This window comes from Oncorhynchus nerka, linkage group LG3 (genome assembly GCF_034236695.1).
Source record: "Oncorhynchus nerka isolate Pitt River linkage group LG3, Oner_Uvic_2.0, whole genome shotgun sequence".
Lineage (NCBI taxonomy): Eukaryota > Metazoa > Chordata > Actinopteri > Salmoniformes > Salmonidae > Oncorhynchus > Oncorhynchus nerka.
The window spans coordinates 26,795,456-26,808,585 of record NC_088398.1 but is presented as its reverse complement, the minus strand read 5'-3'; the positions used below and the strand labels follow the sequence as shown (position 1 = coordinate 26,808,585).

At 40.6% G+C, this 13,130-nt stretch overlaps 2 protein-coding genes across 5 annotated transcripts; both read left to right on the top strand.

Annotated features, from left to right (window-relative positions):
• The first annotated feature begins 217 nt into the window (after positions 1-217).
• Positions 218-3,595, top strand: LOC115105769 (zinc finger and SCAN domain-containing protein 2-like). The gene is made up of 2 exons (XM_029628135.2): positions 218-523; positions 922-3,595. The coding sequence occupies exons 1-2, from the start codon at positions 331-333 to the stop codon at positions 2,079-2,081; spliced, it is 1,353 nt and encodes a 450-aa protein (XP_029483995.1). The 5' UTR covers positions 218-330; the 3' UTR covers positions 2,082-3,595.
• A 185-nt stretch (positions 3,596-3,780) lies between these two features.
• On the top strand, positions 3,781-12,413 carry LOC115105772 (prenylated Rab acceptor protein 1-like). 4 transcript variants are annotated; one of them, XM_029628165.2, is made up of 7 exons: positions 3,781-3,890; positions 4,397-4,547; positions 4,963-4,986; positions 5,141-5,353; positions 5,578-5,675; positions 9,599-9,700; positions 11,140-12,413. In XM_029628165.2, the coding sequence occupies exons 2-7, from the start codon at positions 4,432-4,434 to the stop codon at positions 11,229-11,231; spliced, it is 645 nt and encodes a 214-aa protein (XP_029484025.1). In that variant the 5' UTR covers positions 3,781-3,890; positions 4,397-4,431; the 3' UTR covers positions 11,232-12,413. The 4 variants fall into 4 exon arrangements, with proteins under 4 accessions (XP_029484025.1, XP_029484043.1, XP_029484017.1 ...); XM_029628183.2 differs by lacking the exon at positions 4,963-4,986; XM_029628157.2 differs by lacking the exon at positions 4,963-4,986 and having other exon boundaries at positions 5,108-5,353.
• The last annotated feature ends 717 nt before the right edge of the window (positions 12,414-13,130 follow it).

Below are 13,130 nucleotides of genomic sequence, written 5' to 3'. Positions count from 1 at the left end.
TGAGATTCGGATCATGTGACTTGAGACTTGTTTGTGACTCGAACAATAGTGACTTGGTCCTACCCCCGAGTGGTACAGATAAGGAGCGAAATTAATATTCCTTATCGTTTATGAAATGGAGAATGTTCATAGAAATCCGAACAGACGATGTCCACTCCACTCCTGTAGGTAGCGACATTGCAGAATGCGTTAAGCCGTGGTGCGCACTCTACGCATGCTTTTTTTTTGGCACAGCAGATCCATGAACATCTATCATTGATGAACGAAGTTGTTGTCAAATAATAGCGTTGTCACTGGTTGCTAGTTAGCTAGCCCTAGCATTCTGTAAACATGTCTAAAATACAGTTGTTGAGAGCGTTTCTCAACCAGCGGCTAACTGTGGCTGCTGATGAGATATTCGGGGCAGTTGAAAAAACGATAGCTGAGTACCAGGAAGAGGTTTCCCGTTCGAAAAAGGAGAACGACCGTCTACAGAATATTCTTGACATTGTTATTAAACCTGAGATAAAGTTACAAAGAGCAGGTTTGTGACATTTATTATTCAATCTACATTTCATACACTTGATAATGTTAGTTATTTCATTTTGAGAGCCAGTGTCGACAAAAGTAACGTTATGTCTAGACATTCTTGAAGATACAACGCGCATGCTCGCCCCCAGGATTCCTCCGGTTCCAGCCATTATTTCCCTGTTATTGTTGGGTGTAAATTCACTTGCCACGTAGCCTAATTGTTTTTGGCCCGTTTTAGATTTTTTGTTGATGCACTATAATTCAGTCAATATTTGATGGATTTGTATATCCAAAAGCGTTGAGTATGTTATTCCATTATGCAGCTGTTAAATGTACCAGAACTGTATTTTTGACCTTTTTTTAATCCATTTTGATAAATAATGTAACGTTAGTAGACTTCTCTCCCTCCAGACTTCCAGCAGCTCACTGTATTGGAAGAGGAGGTTCACCTTGAGCAGCAGCCCTGTGTGCAGGATTGGAGCCCTAGTCTTGGACAGGAAGACAGCGAGCCCATATGGATCAAAAAGGAGCAGGAGGAACTCAAAAAGCAACTTCAGTGGCTGGAGTCTGACACCAGAGAGTTCATATTTGATCCTTTCTGTGTAAGTGATTATGATCAGGACCCAACTCAGTCCTTGCAAATCCAAAGTGAGGAAAATGGGGAGAGAGATTCTCAACCAAACATTGTAACTGGACAGATCAAAACAGAACCTGACGGAGAGGACTACAGAATATCAGAACCAACCTGTTCTTCAGCTCAGAGTACAAATAGTGAACATGTCAATGGAATGGAAAGCAAAGGAGCGCAGTCTCTTTTAAAGTCACACAAACCAAAGACCACAAAAAAACAAAAAAGAAAACAAACTTATAGCAGTGCAAATGGCATGAAATGTACTCCCTGTTCTTGTAAGGTTTGTGGCAGGTCTTTTCGGTACAAGCGTCCCTTTTTTAATCATGTGCAAAGTCATGCACATACAGAGGATAAAGAACGTGTCTGTGGTGTGTGTGGAAAGCACCTAGATTCTAAAGAGAATATGAAAGATCACCTCCAAACTCACATCGTAGCTGAGCCTGAGTTTTGTCATGTTTGTGGTAAAACGTTCACCACGAAGCTTAGGCTGAAAAAGCACATGAGGGTTCACACAGGAGAGAAACCATATCGCTGCGATGATTGTGGCAGGTGTTTCAGTGATGCCGCCAATTTGATCGGACACAAAAGGACTCACACGGGCGAGAAACCATATTGCTGCCAGGAATGTGGCCAAGGATTCACTCAAAGTGGACATCTGGTTTTGCACAGGAGGAGACATACTGGGGAGAAGCCATATCTCTGTTCTGTTTGTGGCAAAAGTTTCAGCACCAGATCAAATTATACAGGACACATGAGAGTTCACACAGGGGAGAAACCGTACAGCTGCCATGATTGTAGCAAATGTTTCAGCAATACTGCTAATCTGAGTGCGCACAGGAGGATTCATACAGGGGAGAAACCATATTGTTGTGATTGTTGTGGCAAAGGATTTGCTCAGAATGGAAATCTTAAAATGCACATGAAGACACACAGGAAATAAATCTTATAGGCTAATTGCTGTATTTGTGAGAAATATCTCAGCACTGACATCCACCCAACTAGAGAATCCACACAAGAGATAAATACATCTCTTTCGTGATTGTGGCAAAGCCTTTGCACAATGGAAATTTGGCAAGGCATAATGAGAATGTACAAAATGTATAACATGTCAGAACTCAGGATGAACAACAACATTTCAACAGTTTGATAACACTGGAGAGAACTGTGATCTGGCTCATCTGACAGTGATTGAGGTTTCACACACAGTGGTGAGAGACTATACAAGTGTCCTATAGAAAATGCTTTATCACAAGTGTATTAACTAGGCGTCAAAGGAGCCTAGTTGAGGAAAAAATTGTAGGCCTACATGCAATCCCTGCTTCAAGTTATTCAAATGGACTCACTAGGAAGGCACATTCACAACAGGGAGAAAACATGGCAGGGCCTTCAGGGAAAGGGCATCAGACAAAGGATTGAGAAGCATATTCTCACTTCCACCAGTAAGAAGAGATGGGATCTAGTACATACCCACAAGAACCCAGCTCTTGGATCAACAAGATATGACTGTACTAGCTTGAATTTACAGAACATTGCTAGAAGTCCACATGAACATTGCGCAACAGATTGCTGAGCAGCAGGAGTCCCTGCTTATTAGTATGACACAGGACACACGTTTGAGCTGCTGTCCTGTGTCTTGAAAACAAAACTTTGCATTTTTTGTCTTGAAAGTAAAATGCCTTCTCCAGTAATCCATCATATCTGTTTTTAACACTGTTGTGATGTTGTTGTCATACCAAAACTATAGTCATACCTCTGAGTTTGATGTCAATTTGCCTGCAAAGAAAACAAATACTTGTCTATTTCATTGTATATGTATTGACAGGTATAAATAATTAGTATGCTATGTTCCAGGTGAACTATTAAATGTGCATGGGCTACCATCTGAAATATGTGCTTCTTATTTCAACCCGAAACTTAAATATGATAAAATATGAAAATGTATAATCATTTTTAGATCAGAACGTGGCACAAAATAAATAACAGATATCCTGTAATGGGAAATTATTTGACTAATTCTTTCCCTGAATTTGATTTACTGTTGATATGTAATAAACATAATTGTGTGGGAAGACATAGACAGATGCATTCCCTTGGGTAATGTATCTATCTATGTTTAAGTCGCTTTGTGCCTGTTAGTATAAAATGATCTATTGTAACTAACTATTTATGATATTATTTTTGACCTGTTTAACTGCTAGTATGAAATGTCTGCAGGTGTTTAATGTTATGGTTAAAGTTTGACCCAAGACTGGATTTAAGGACACATTGATAATGTATCTGTGACACTGTGATTCTGTAGCAGCTGATGTGACTTCCTTCAAGCCTCTGGCTGGTGTTTACAGAACATTCGGTGCTTTGTGATTAATATATAAGGACCGTTAGATATTTTCTATGCTTCTGTTCTGTAGGTGTTTCCCTGAATTGTTGTATTAAACCGGATTGATTTAGATTTGACTTCATCAACAACTGCACTCCTTTTTGTTCACCTGGACATTCCTGTTACATAATGTTAATTGATAACTCATAAGTCATAAATAGCTATTAGTTATTTATCTCATTTTCTGCTCCAATTAAATGGATCATATTTTTGACTTTTAATTTGAAATTCATAAAATAAATTATACCGGAAGTTAGACCCAGCGTTCAGTTTCGTTCCACATCACATCCGCTGAGCAACAGCACGGCAGAAGTCAATTTTTGTGTTTTTGTATTTGTGAGCACTGCAGTGCAGTAAACACCTTCAACAACTGTGAGTATGCCTTCAAAAATATGATTTATGTAACTATTTTGTATGTAGCAAAAGCTATTCGTTTTCATATGCAGTGATAGAATATTTTGGCTAAGCGTAGCAATAATTGACATGAAGGAATGGTGATGTGGCGTCTTCGACCGGAATCGTTATTTAGTGTAAAAAAAATGTAAAAAAGGGAGATATTCAAGGTTTTGAGTAATGACAGTGAACACCTTGTGTGTTAGCTAGTTTCTGTGATTCAGTTATTTATATTCTAACTACCTAACTAAACGATGTTGCAATCGAACTGTCTGTGGGCAAGCCCATCAATGATGACAAAAATGTTCCATTCCATAACCCCAGACTCTCCCTACGGTCTCTAGGTTTCTCACTGTGCATTATTAATTTGTTACAACAATAGAAAGCCTAGTTTTGCATTGTGTGAGAGGATTTGTTATTGCTTGTGAAACAGTGCCATTGACCTTTTAATGTTTCTTTTCTGTCACTGCCATGTTGTATTTTAGCCTACATCTTTCCTACATCGGCATCCGTTACTCTAATGAAATCTGGTGTCCCAAAGGGTGAGAACTGCCTTGTAGACATGGACTCCAAGGCAGGGGATCTCTTCAGCGCTGAGCCAGCCGACGCTGCTGGATCCGGAGGTGTCATGGGAAGGTGTGCGCTGTTGTTTTTCTAGCTCTGTCTCTATCTGTGTTAGTTCATCTGTCTAGTACATGGCTCGCCAATCCTGTTCCTGGAGAGCTACCCCCTCCTACATGTTTTTGCTCCAACCCCAGTTGTAACTAACCTGAACAGGTTTGGAGAGCCCTGCTCTAGTGCCAGCAGTCTGTAAACCTGGTCCTGGAGAGATACAGGTGGTGCAGGCTTTTGTTCCAGCCCAGCACTAACACACCTGAATCAACTTGATGCATTGTAGCACCATGTATCTCTCTCGGATCATGGTTGGTGACTGGTTCTGGTCCAGATACATTTTATATACAGTCCTCATGTGTAGTCATTCTTCTGTGGCTATTATTGTGTCTGTAGGAAAGTTGTGATCTGAATTTGTCTCATATTCTTCTTAATCTAGCCTACCACTAAAGGAACTAGATGGGTCAGTTTGTCCTTTCCTTGTATTATACCTGGCCATGATGTATTGTTGTTCATTCTGTCCACGATCAGTCTCTTGGTTTAATGCTATACAATTATTCCATCTCCCCATACCTCTTGTTTAGTTTACCACCCTGGCTTTCTGCCTTGCCTCACAGGCTGTGGCTGCCCAAAGGCCTCTCACCCAGTGTGGCCAAGGAGTGGTTTGATCGTCGCCGTGCGTCCATCCGTCCCTGGGCTGGCTTCGTGGATCACAGGAAGTTCACCAAGCCCCGCAACTTTGGTGAACTGTGCCAGAGGGTGGTGCGCAACTTTGACACCTACAACAGCAACTACACCTTCATCTTCCTCGGCCTCATCCTCTACTGCATGTAAGAGCTGTGGGACAGGAGTTTAAAGACACTGTGGTATTCAGTGAATATATAAAAACAGTAATTACATATAGACAGACTGCTGCCAGAAGCCTGTTTTATTTTCAAATTCCAAATCTCAGTTTGAATAGGCCTAGATCTATGCTGGATTGAATTGATTTAGAATCTGTGATTATCAAAGAATCACTCTTTCCCTCTTTCCAATCTCCCCCTCTTCACCTCAGTGTCAGCTCTCCCATGCTGCTGATTGCTTTGGCAGTGTTTGTTGGTGCCTTCTACATCATCCACCTCAAGTCCCTGGAGTCTAAACTGGTCGTCTTTGGTGAGTAAAGCAGTCATGTTCTGTGAGATTATTTATATGGAGCAATTTCAGTGCCAACAGATTGTATTTGAATTCCATCATTTTGAATTTGTAATAGGATATTGAATTTGAATGTAATATTTTTGAATATGTAATGCACAAATGTAGTAATTTAATTATTGTATTTCATGATTTGACACTGAATTGAATGAATATAGCATTGCTTTATTTAATTGAACATTCAAATTCAATATTTTATATATTCAGTTTCAATATGGTAGATATTGCATTCATTGTCTATGTATCTAGTTTACAAACTATCAAGTTGATCAAAGTTGAATATATTCAACTTCTCAGATGCATTCAGATTCAGTTCTCTAAATTCAGATTCAAAACCAGAGACAACATCCTGGTACTTTGCCAGCCTGGAAAGGTAGAGGAAAGAATCAAACACTCTCTGTGGTAAACGGAAGCTTCTGGCATTTTCTGAAGCCAATGTGGCATGTAGAATTGATTTTCTTCCAATGAATTTGGCTCTAGCATCTGAACCGTTTTAGCAATAAGCTATTATGACCCCATTCCTGGAAGGTTAGACTCTCTGAAACATGGACGTGCCTTCTGTTCCCCTCTGTGAAGCCGTGCAGGACACGTTAGAAGGGAGTGTCACAAACGTTTGCCCCCCCCATAAGAATATAGTTGAATAGCCCGTTTAAAGCCCTTCCAAGGATAGTCTTTCCACTCCCTATTTAATCTTGCTCTTGTGACTGACTGAGTTCGAACCAGGCCTCCTGCATGTAACAAGACTGTTAGCCCGCTTAGCTGAAGCCCATAGGGGTGAGTTTAGGAAGCTATCATGTCTTCAAGTCTCCAGCAAGGTTACTCATCAAAAGAGCGTGGTTCATCAAACCACCTCGGTTACATTTAACCCCACTTTGACCTCATACTAAGAGATCATAGCACCAATATACAGTGCATTCGGAAAGTATTCAGACCCCTTGACTTTTTCCACATTTTGTTACGTTACAGACTTACACTAAAATGGTTTAAATATTTTTTTCCCCCTCAATCTACACACAATACCCCATAATGAAGGTACATGACAGTCCTCTTGGAGTTTGCCAAAAGGCACCTAAATGACTCAGACCATGGGAAACAAGATTCTCTGGTCTGATGAAACCAAGATTGAACTATTTGGCCTGAATGCCAAGCGTCACGTCTGGAGGAAACCTTGCACCATCCCTACTGTGAAGCATGGTGGTGGCAGCATCATGCTGTGGGGGATGTTTTTCAGCGGCAGGGACTGGGACACTAGTCAAGATCAAGGTAAAGATGAGGGGAGCAAAGTACAGAGAGATCCTTGATGAAAACCTGCTCCAGAGCGCTCAGGGCCTCAGACTAGGGTGACGGTTCACCCTCCAACAGGACAATGACCCTAAGCACACAGCCAAGACAACGCAGGAATGGCTTCGTGACAAGTCTCTGAATGTCCTTGAGTGGCCCAGCCATAGCCCGGACTTGAACCCAATCGAACATCTCTGGAGAGAATGGATCTGCAGAGAAGAATGGGAGAAACTCCAAGCTTGTAGCAAGAAGACTCAAGACTAATTGCTGCCAAAGGTGCTTAAACAAAGTACTGAGAAAAGGGTCTGAATAATTATTTGTTTTAATTTTTTATAAATGTGCAAACATTTATGAAAAACGTTTTTTTGCTTTGTCATTATGGGGTATTGTGTGTAGATTGAGGAACATATATATATATATATATATATATATATATTTTAAAGTCTAATAAATCAATTGAATATACACCATCACAATAAATCCATTATTTTTTTAGTCAGGTCTTAAGAAAAATTATATGAGTTCACCTATTGTATGTCATCTGGCTATTCTCCATGCCAACGGTTGTAGGCGTGTTAATTTAGCTGACAAGATATCCTTATAAGTCCCATGCCATTATTTTATAGTAAATTACTTTTTATTATTAAAAATATAATTGAACATGGCTGAATAAAATAGAAAGGGTATTTGTCCCATTCCGGAGTGAGTGCACATAGGAAGTGGCTATGTTGAGCGTAAAAGTGAGGTCCTATATGCTAGATTTAGTTATTTGGCAACTTTAGTTGTGAATGATACAAACCTTAGAATGTCTTAGAAATCAAAACATAAATGGCTGCATGATGTGACTACAGGCTATTGATGGTTTGAGAAAGTTGCAAAAAAGCTTACGCTCTGTTCTTTGCCTCAGGCTACACAGCTGTTCTCTCATCAAGTGATCCTGTTTCACCCATCAGACTACTCTCAATTTAATCTTGTCTTTACTAATATGTAACGTTTAGAATGTCCCGTTATCAAATGGGCTGGAAAATAGAGAGCCGCACACTCTAGGAGCTCAGATGCAAAAAATGTAATATCCAACTTTTCGACAGCCAAGCTGTCTTCATCAGGGTATAATCACAAACACTGTGGGATGACTCGTTTACATAGTGTCAAAAGACACACAGGTGTCTGTAATCATGGCCAAGAGTGGCCTAATATCATTGGTTAATTCTCAAATATTAAAATGGCATACAAAGAACAGTATGCAAACAACAAATGGAGAGCATACAATCATAGATTAATTTTAGGCTACACAAGCTTACAAACAATTACAAATGGCAAAGTCACAATAATCACAAGAATGGCTTCAGATCAAAGTCTACGTTGAGACCGAAGGGAGCAAGGGTCTTTAAGTTCAAGATCCAGGCAGCCTCTCGTTGGGCTGGAACAGGGACAGGGGGGGAAAGCATGTCACCTGTATGCACTCGAATAGCGAATGGAGGCTGCGCTTTTCAATGATGACTGGTAGACCACTTCGGTTTCATAGCGGAGCATGTGCTTAATATGAACAGCTGAGAAATAAATATAAGAACACTTTTTTTTTTACGCATCAACCACTTTTGAGGAGTATGCTCTCGTAGCGACAGATGATGTTCTCCCCATGGGCTCTCCAACCGTGTTACTGCAGCTACCCAGTGCATCATTTTGGAAGCCAAGTGGGATCTGTTTGGGAACAGCGATAATAACATGTTTTCGCAACGAAACATATATATTTCACTAAACTGTTGACAGCCCCTCTGCACGCTCGAGAAAGGGACAAAAGGAGCGAGGAGACGGAAACGCATGGTGGTGAGATTTTGTAGCTATAAAGGTAATGTGCGACCCAATGAATTATGAAAATCTAAAATAAATCCCTATTACTAGGCTATTCAAAATCCAATGCAAATTCACTATACTCGCGGTCCATCTGTATGCCGCCCTGCACATTCAACGAACCAACAGCACAGCCTAGGGATTTACGTTCTCTCCCAGACTCATGGATACATTTTGGAGCTTAGCATAAGGAAACCAGTCCATAAAGTATGCATAACAATTACAGTCCACACTCAAAAGGCTAGACCAATTATGTACCAAATACATCTTAAATCAGTTTTGTTTGATGTTTCTCTGCCGTGTGTAATATGCCATAGGTAATCATCATTTTAATTCCGTTTTTTTTTTACGGGTTGGGTCTCATAAGCCTATGCATAAGCTCTAATATGCATATGGATGTTCTGGATGAAATCATCACTTTAGAAAGCCTGTCCATTTTTGTTTTGTCAGTCTTTGAAACAATATCCATGACGACCATCTTTTACACTCAGTTTCAACCTGCTGTTTAACTTTCCAATATTAAATTGAAATACAATTTTAAAACCCGAATGCAATGTTTATTCAATTCAGTTTCAAATAAATGCCATTACGAATTGGAAAATGTACAATTCTAATTCAATATCCTAATACAAATTCAACATTTATGGAATTTTAAATATCATTTCTGTTGGCACTGAAATCAATCCATAATTTGGGTGTAGAGTGACTAGTGTTTGAAATCTGAGTGATTTTTTAAAATATTTTTCCCACAGGAAAAGAGGTGACCGGACCTCACCAATTGGGTCTGGCTGGGGCGGTCTCTTTCCCTGTGTTCTGGTTGGCTGGTGCAGGAGCTGCAGTGTTTTGGGTCCTGGGTAAGTTACAACCCCCATCTCACTCTTTACTGTACACATCAGACCTGGGATAACTGTCGACCTAGGCCTAGATATGCATTATGGAATGTATTTCTCTTTGAAGGAGACAAATTATTATGGATGTAACATTCCCCGATTTGCATGGGAGCCCAAACCGATCCAAGTGTAGCTTACATCAGTCAAAACATCAATTCACTTTACGAATTGCAGAGTCACTGACATGTTTTGCTCACATTACATACTTTCGACCTGCTGAAGGTACCTCATATTTTGTGACAAATGATGCATCCTCTCCTTCATTGTCGAACTAAGCATGTAACTGTGTTGACAGCAGTGGAGGCTACTGAGGGGAGGACGGCTCATAATAATGACTGGAAGGGAGCGAATGGCATCGCACGCATGGAAACCATGCGTTTGGTGTATTTGATACCATTCCACTCCAGCCATTACCATGAATCCGTCCTCCCCAATGAAGGTGCCACTTGCCTCCTGTGGTTGATAGTCATTGATCTACGAGCAATTTTGCATGTCATCAACCCCAAGGATTATCAGTAGCCTAGTCAAACTATGCACTGGGCCCAGCTTTGTTTACCGACCAACGTGAGGTAGGCGGCCTGTTTCTGATCTTGCACATCTGCGGTCATCTTCAGTATTCAAATGCTAAAATAGCTTGCGCAATATTAGGCTTTATATTAGTTGAGTTACAACCTCTGTGATTTGCTAGATTGTTCTCTTTGCGCTGTTGAAAATGGTGTTTTACCAGAATAAAAGTAAGCTACCGGGGAGACAACTCTCATCTGGCTGTACCTGCTGAACAGAGATTACAATAGATTTTATTTTGATTGTTCATGTTCACCATCAGCAATAGTTTTGGTAGTTTTGCTTTAAACAATCAGTGTACGTGGTCATTTTTACATACATAGGGTCAAGTTGATAACGAGGAATCACTTTTGCGAGGCACACTGCTGGAGGAGAATAGAAGCTAACTTAATAACTTCCAAACGGTCAAAACCATTCGATTTTGAGATGGGGGGGCTTATATCCAGAGTTGTGTGTGTATACACTGAGTATACAAAACATTAAGAACACCTGCTCTTTCCATGACACAGGCTGACCAGGGGAATCCAGGTGAAAGCTATGATACCTTATTGATGTCATTTGTTAAATCCACTTCAATCAGTGTAGATATGTTAATAAAGAAGGATTTTTAAGCCTTGAGACCATTGAGACATGGATATTACATTTTACCACACCGCTGGGATTTGAGTCCATTAATTCCCGGCATGAAAATTGTAAATTGATAGGAATGTAGTGCTAAGATGAACCATTGTGTTTGGTTTCTCAAAATGGAGCCCTAAATGTAACCTAGGCTTCTACTCTCCTTTTTCTCAGCCCCTTCTATCCCTTCCATTTGACTGACTCTCTCACTTCTCACTCAGGCGCGACGATGTTTGTGATTGGCTCTCACGCTGCATTCCGAGAGCTGGAGGGAGGATCGGAAATGGAGGAGCTCTTCATGGAGCCTGTGTGAAGGCATAGTGATAGAAGAATCTGTATATCTGTGCCATTATAGCGTCTGTGACAGCATTGGCAGCGCCATTGAGGCTACAACCCATAAGAATCCCCACGCGGGTGACTACTTTAAAATGTCAGAAGCACAGTGGAAGCCCTCAATGGTGCTGCCCATACTAAAACAGCCTTTTCGCCACTAGAGGCCTCTTATCTTTCTCTGTGTAAACCCTCAACACTCACCTTTGACCTTTTTTTTTTAATACAACACAGAATGCACCTTGTCATGCCTCTGAAAGTGATTTGCTGTTACTGACCCTCTACAACTCTGTAAAGACCCTAATAGTACTCAATTTAGAAGAATATGTTGGTTGACTGTTGTACGCACGAAGAGTGACTGAGACGTGGTTCGTGTACCTCAGCACACTTCATACTGTCTTTTCCAAATGTGGCTGATACCTCTCATTTTGTGTTTAATATCAGTCAGGCTTTTGTTTATTGCCTCTACCTTCTGTTTTAATGTTCCCTTGTGGATATCTAATAATTACAAAATGTCCCTCGGTCAACTCAAGACCTGACATGTTACAAAGAGCTTTAACATCGCCACAGTAATAATTCAGATTAAAAAAAAAAAAATCCTATATAGCTGATGTTGAATAAGTCCGCACCATTAAAGTGAATGAGGGAAGTAACATCAAATCGCCAACGCTTCTCTGACTATGGAAGAAGTGCCATTTGCAGCTCAACAATGTAATAATCCAACTAGAAGGAATGGTTCTTTGAGACAAATTGCATTTTCTTTAAAGCAATGCTTAGTGGATATTCCAGATACCTAATGGTGATCAAGCATTATGTTTAAATCATATTTTGTATTGTACCTACTGCATCTACTTTTAGTCGTGTTGATGGGTAACTTTTCATCATTTATTGGCTCTACTTTATGGCTTTGACATTTTAAAGATCAATATATTATTTTTTTTAAATATAGATTTCATACTTGTCATACTATCTTTTTGCTATTTTTTTTTTTATTTTTAATGACAATTGGGAAGTGCAATAAACTATCCTACCTAAGATATTGTGAGTGTGTGAGGAAGTCCATGCATGAATTCTGAAATATTTGCGTCCCTTTTGCGCATAATATTTATTTGTGGTGATTTAAAACATTACATTAAAAGGTATTAAAGGTTGTGTGTATATTCTGTATGTGCAGTATATGTCCCAGAATTGCAATACTTTGTAGGCCCTTTTGTGTCCTTGCCCCCCCCCCCCCCCCCCACAAGAGGATGTCGTTTCCCCCTACTTTTCTCTTTCTCTCCGTGTCCTCCTTCCTGTCCTTCCCTCCCTCTGTCTGACACTTCAGTGCTAACCACCACCCCCTTTCCCCCCTTTATACATGACCCCTGTACACTGCTCATCAAGACAACCCCATGCACAGGTTGCTATGGAGATGACCTTGGAGGTTCACCCATCCACACACACTTCACTCACTGGCATGCTGCACGCTGCGGCAAAGCAGGGCGATCGATATTCTATTATGCGGAGGGGGGGAGAGAGGAGTCTGTAAGAGCTCGCTGCATGGACATGTGGGAATTTAAGGGGAGGGGTGTGTGTGTGTGTGTGTGTGAGAGAGTGAGTGTCAGTGATGTAGAGTATCAATGCAGTTTATACACCTTTTGTGAAGAGCATTTTACCCCCCCATTATGTTTACCTCGTCATCTCGATCAATGCTAAGCGTTTATTCCCCCACCCCCCCGTTGTGGAAAGCTGCATCATAAATGGCAACTACTGCATTCCCTGTAGTGCACTATATAGGGAATAGGGTGCCATTACGGACAAACCCTAAATGTGTGAGGGATAAGCTGGTGTGTTTAAAACTGTAGGTACAGGCTCTGTCATACCCCCATGACAGTTTTTTTTT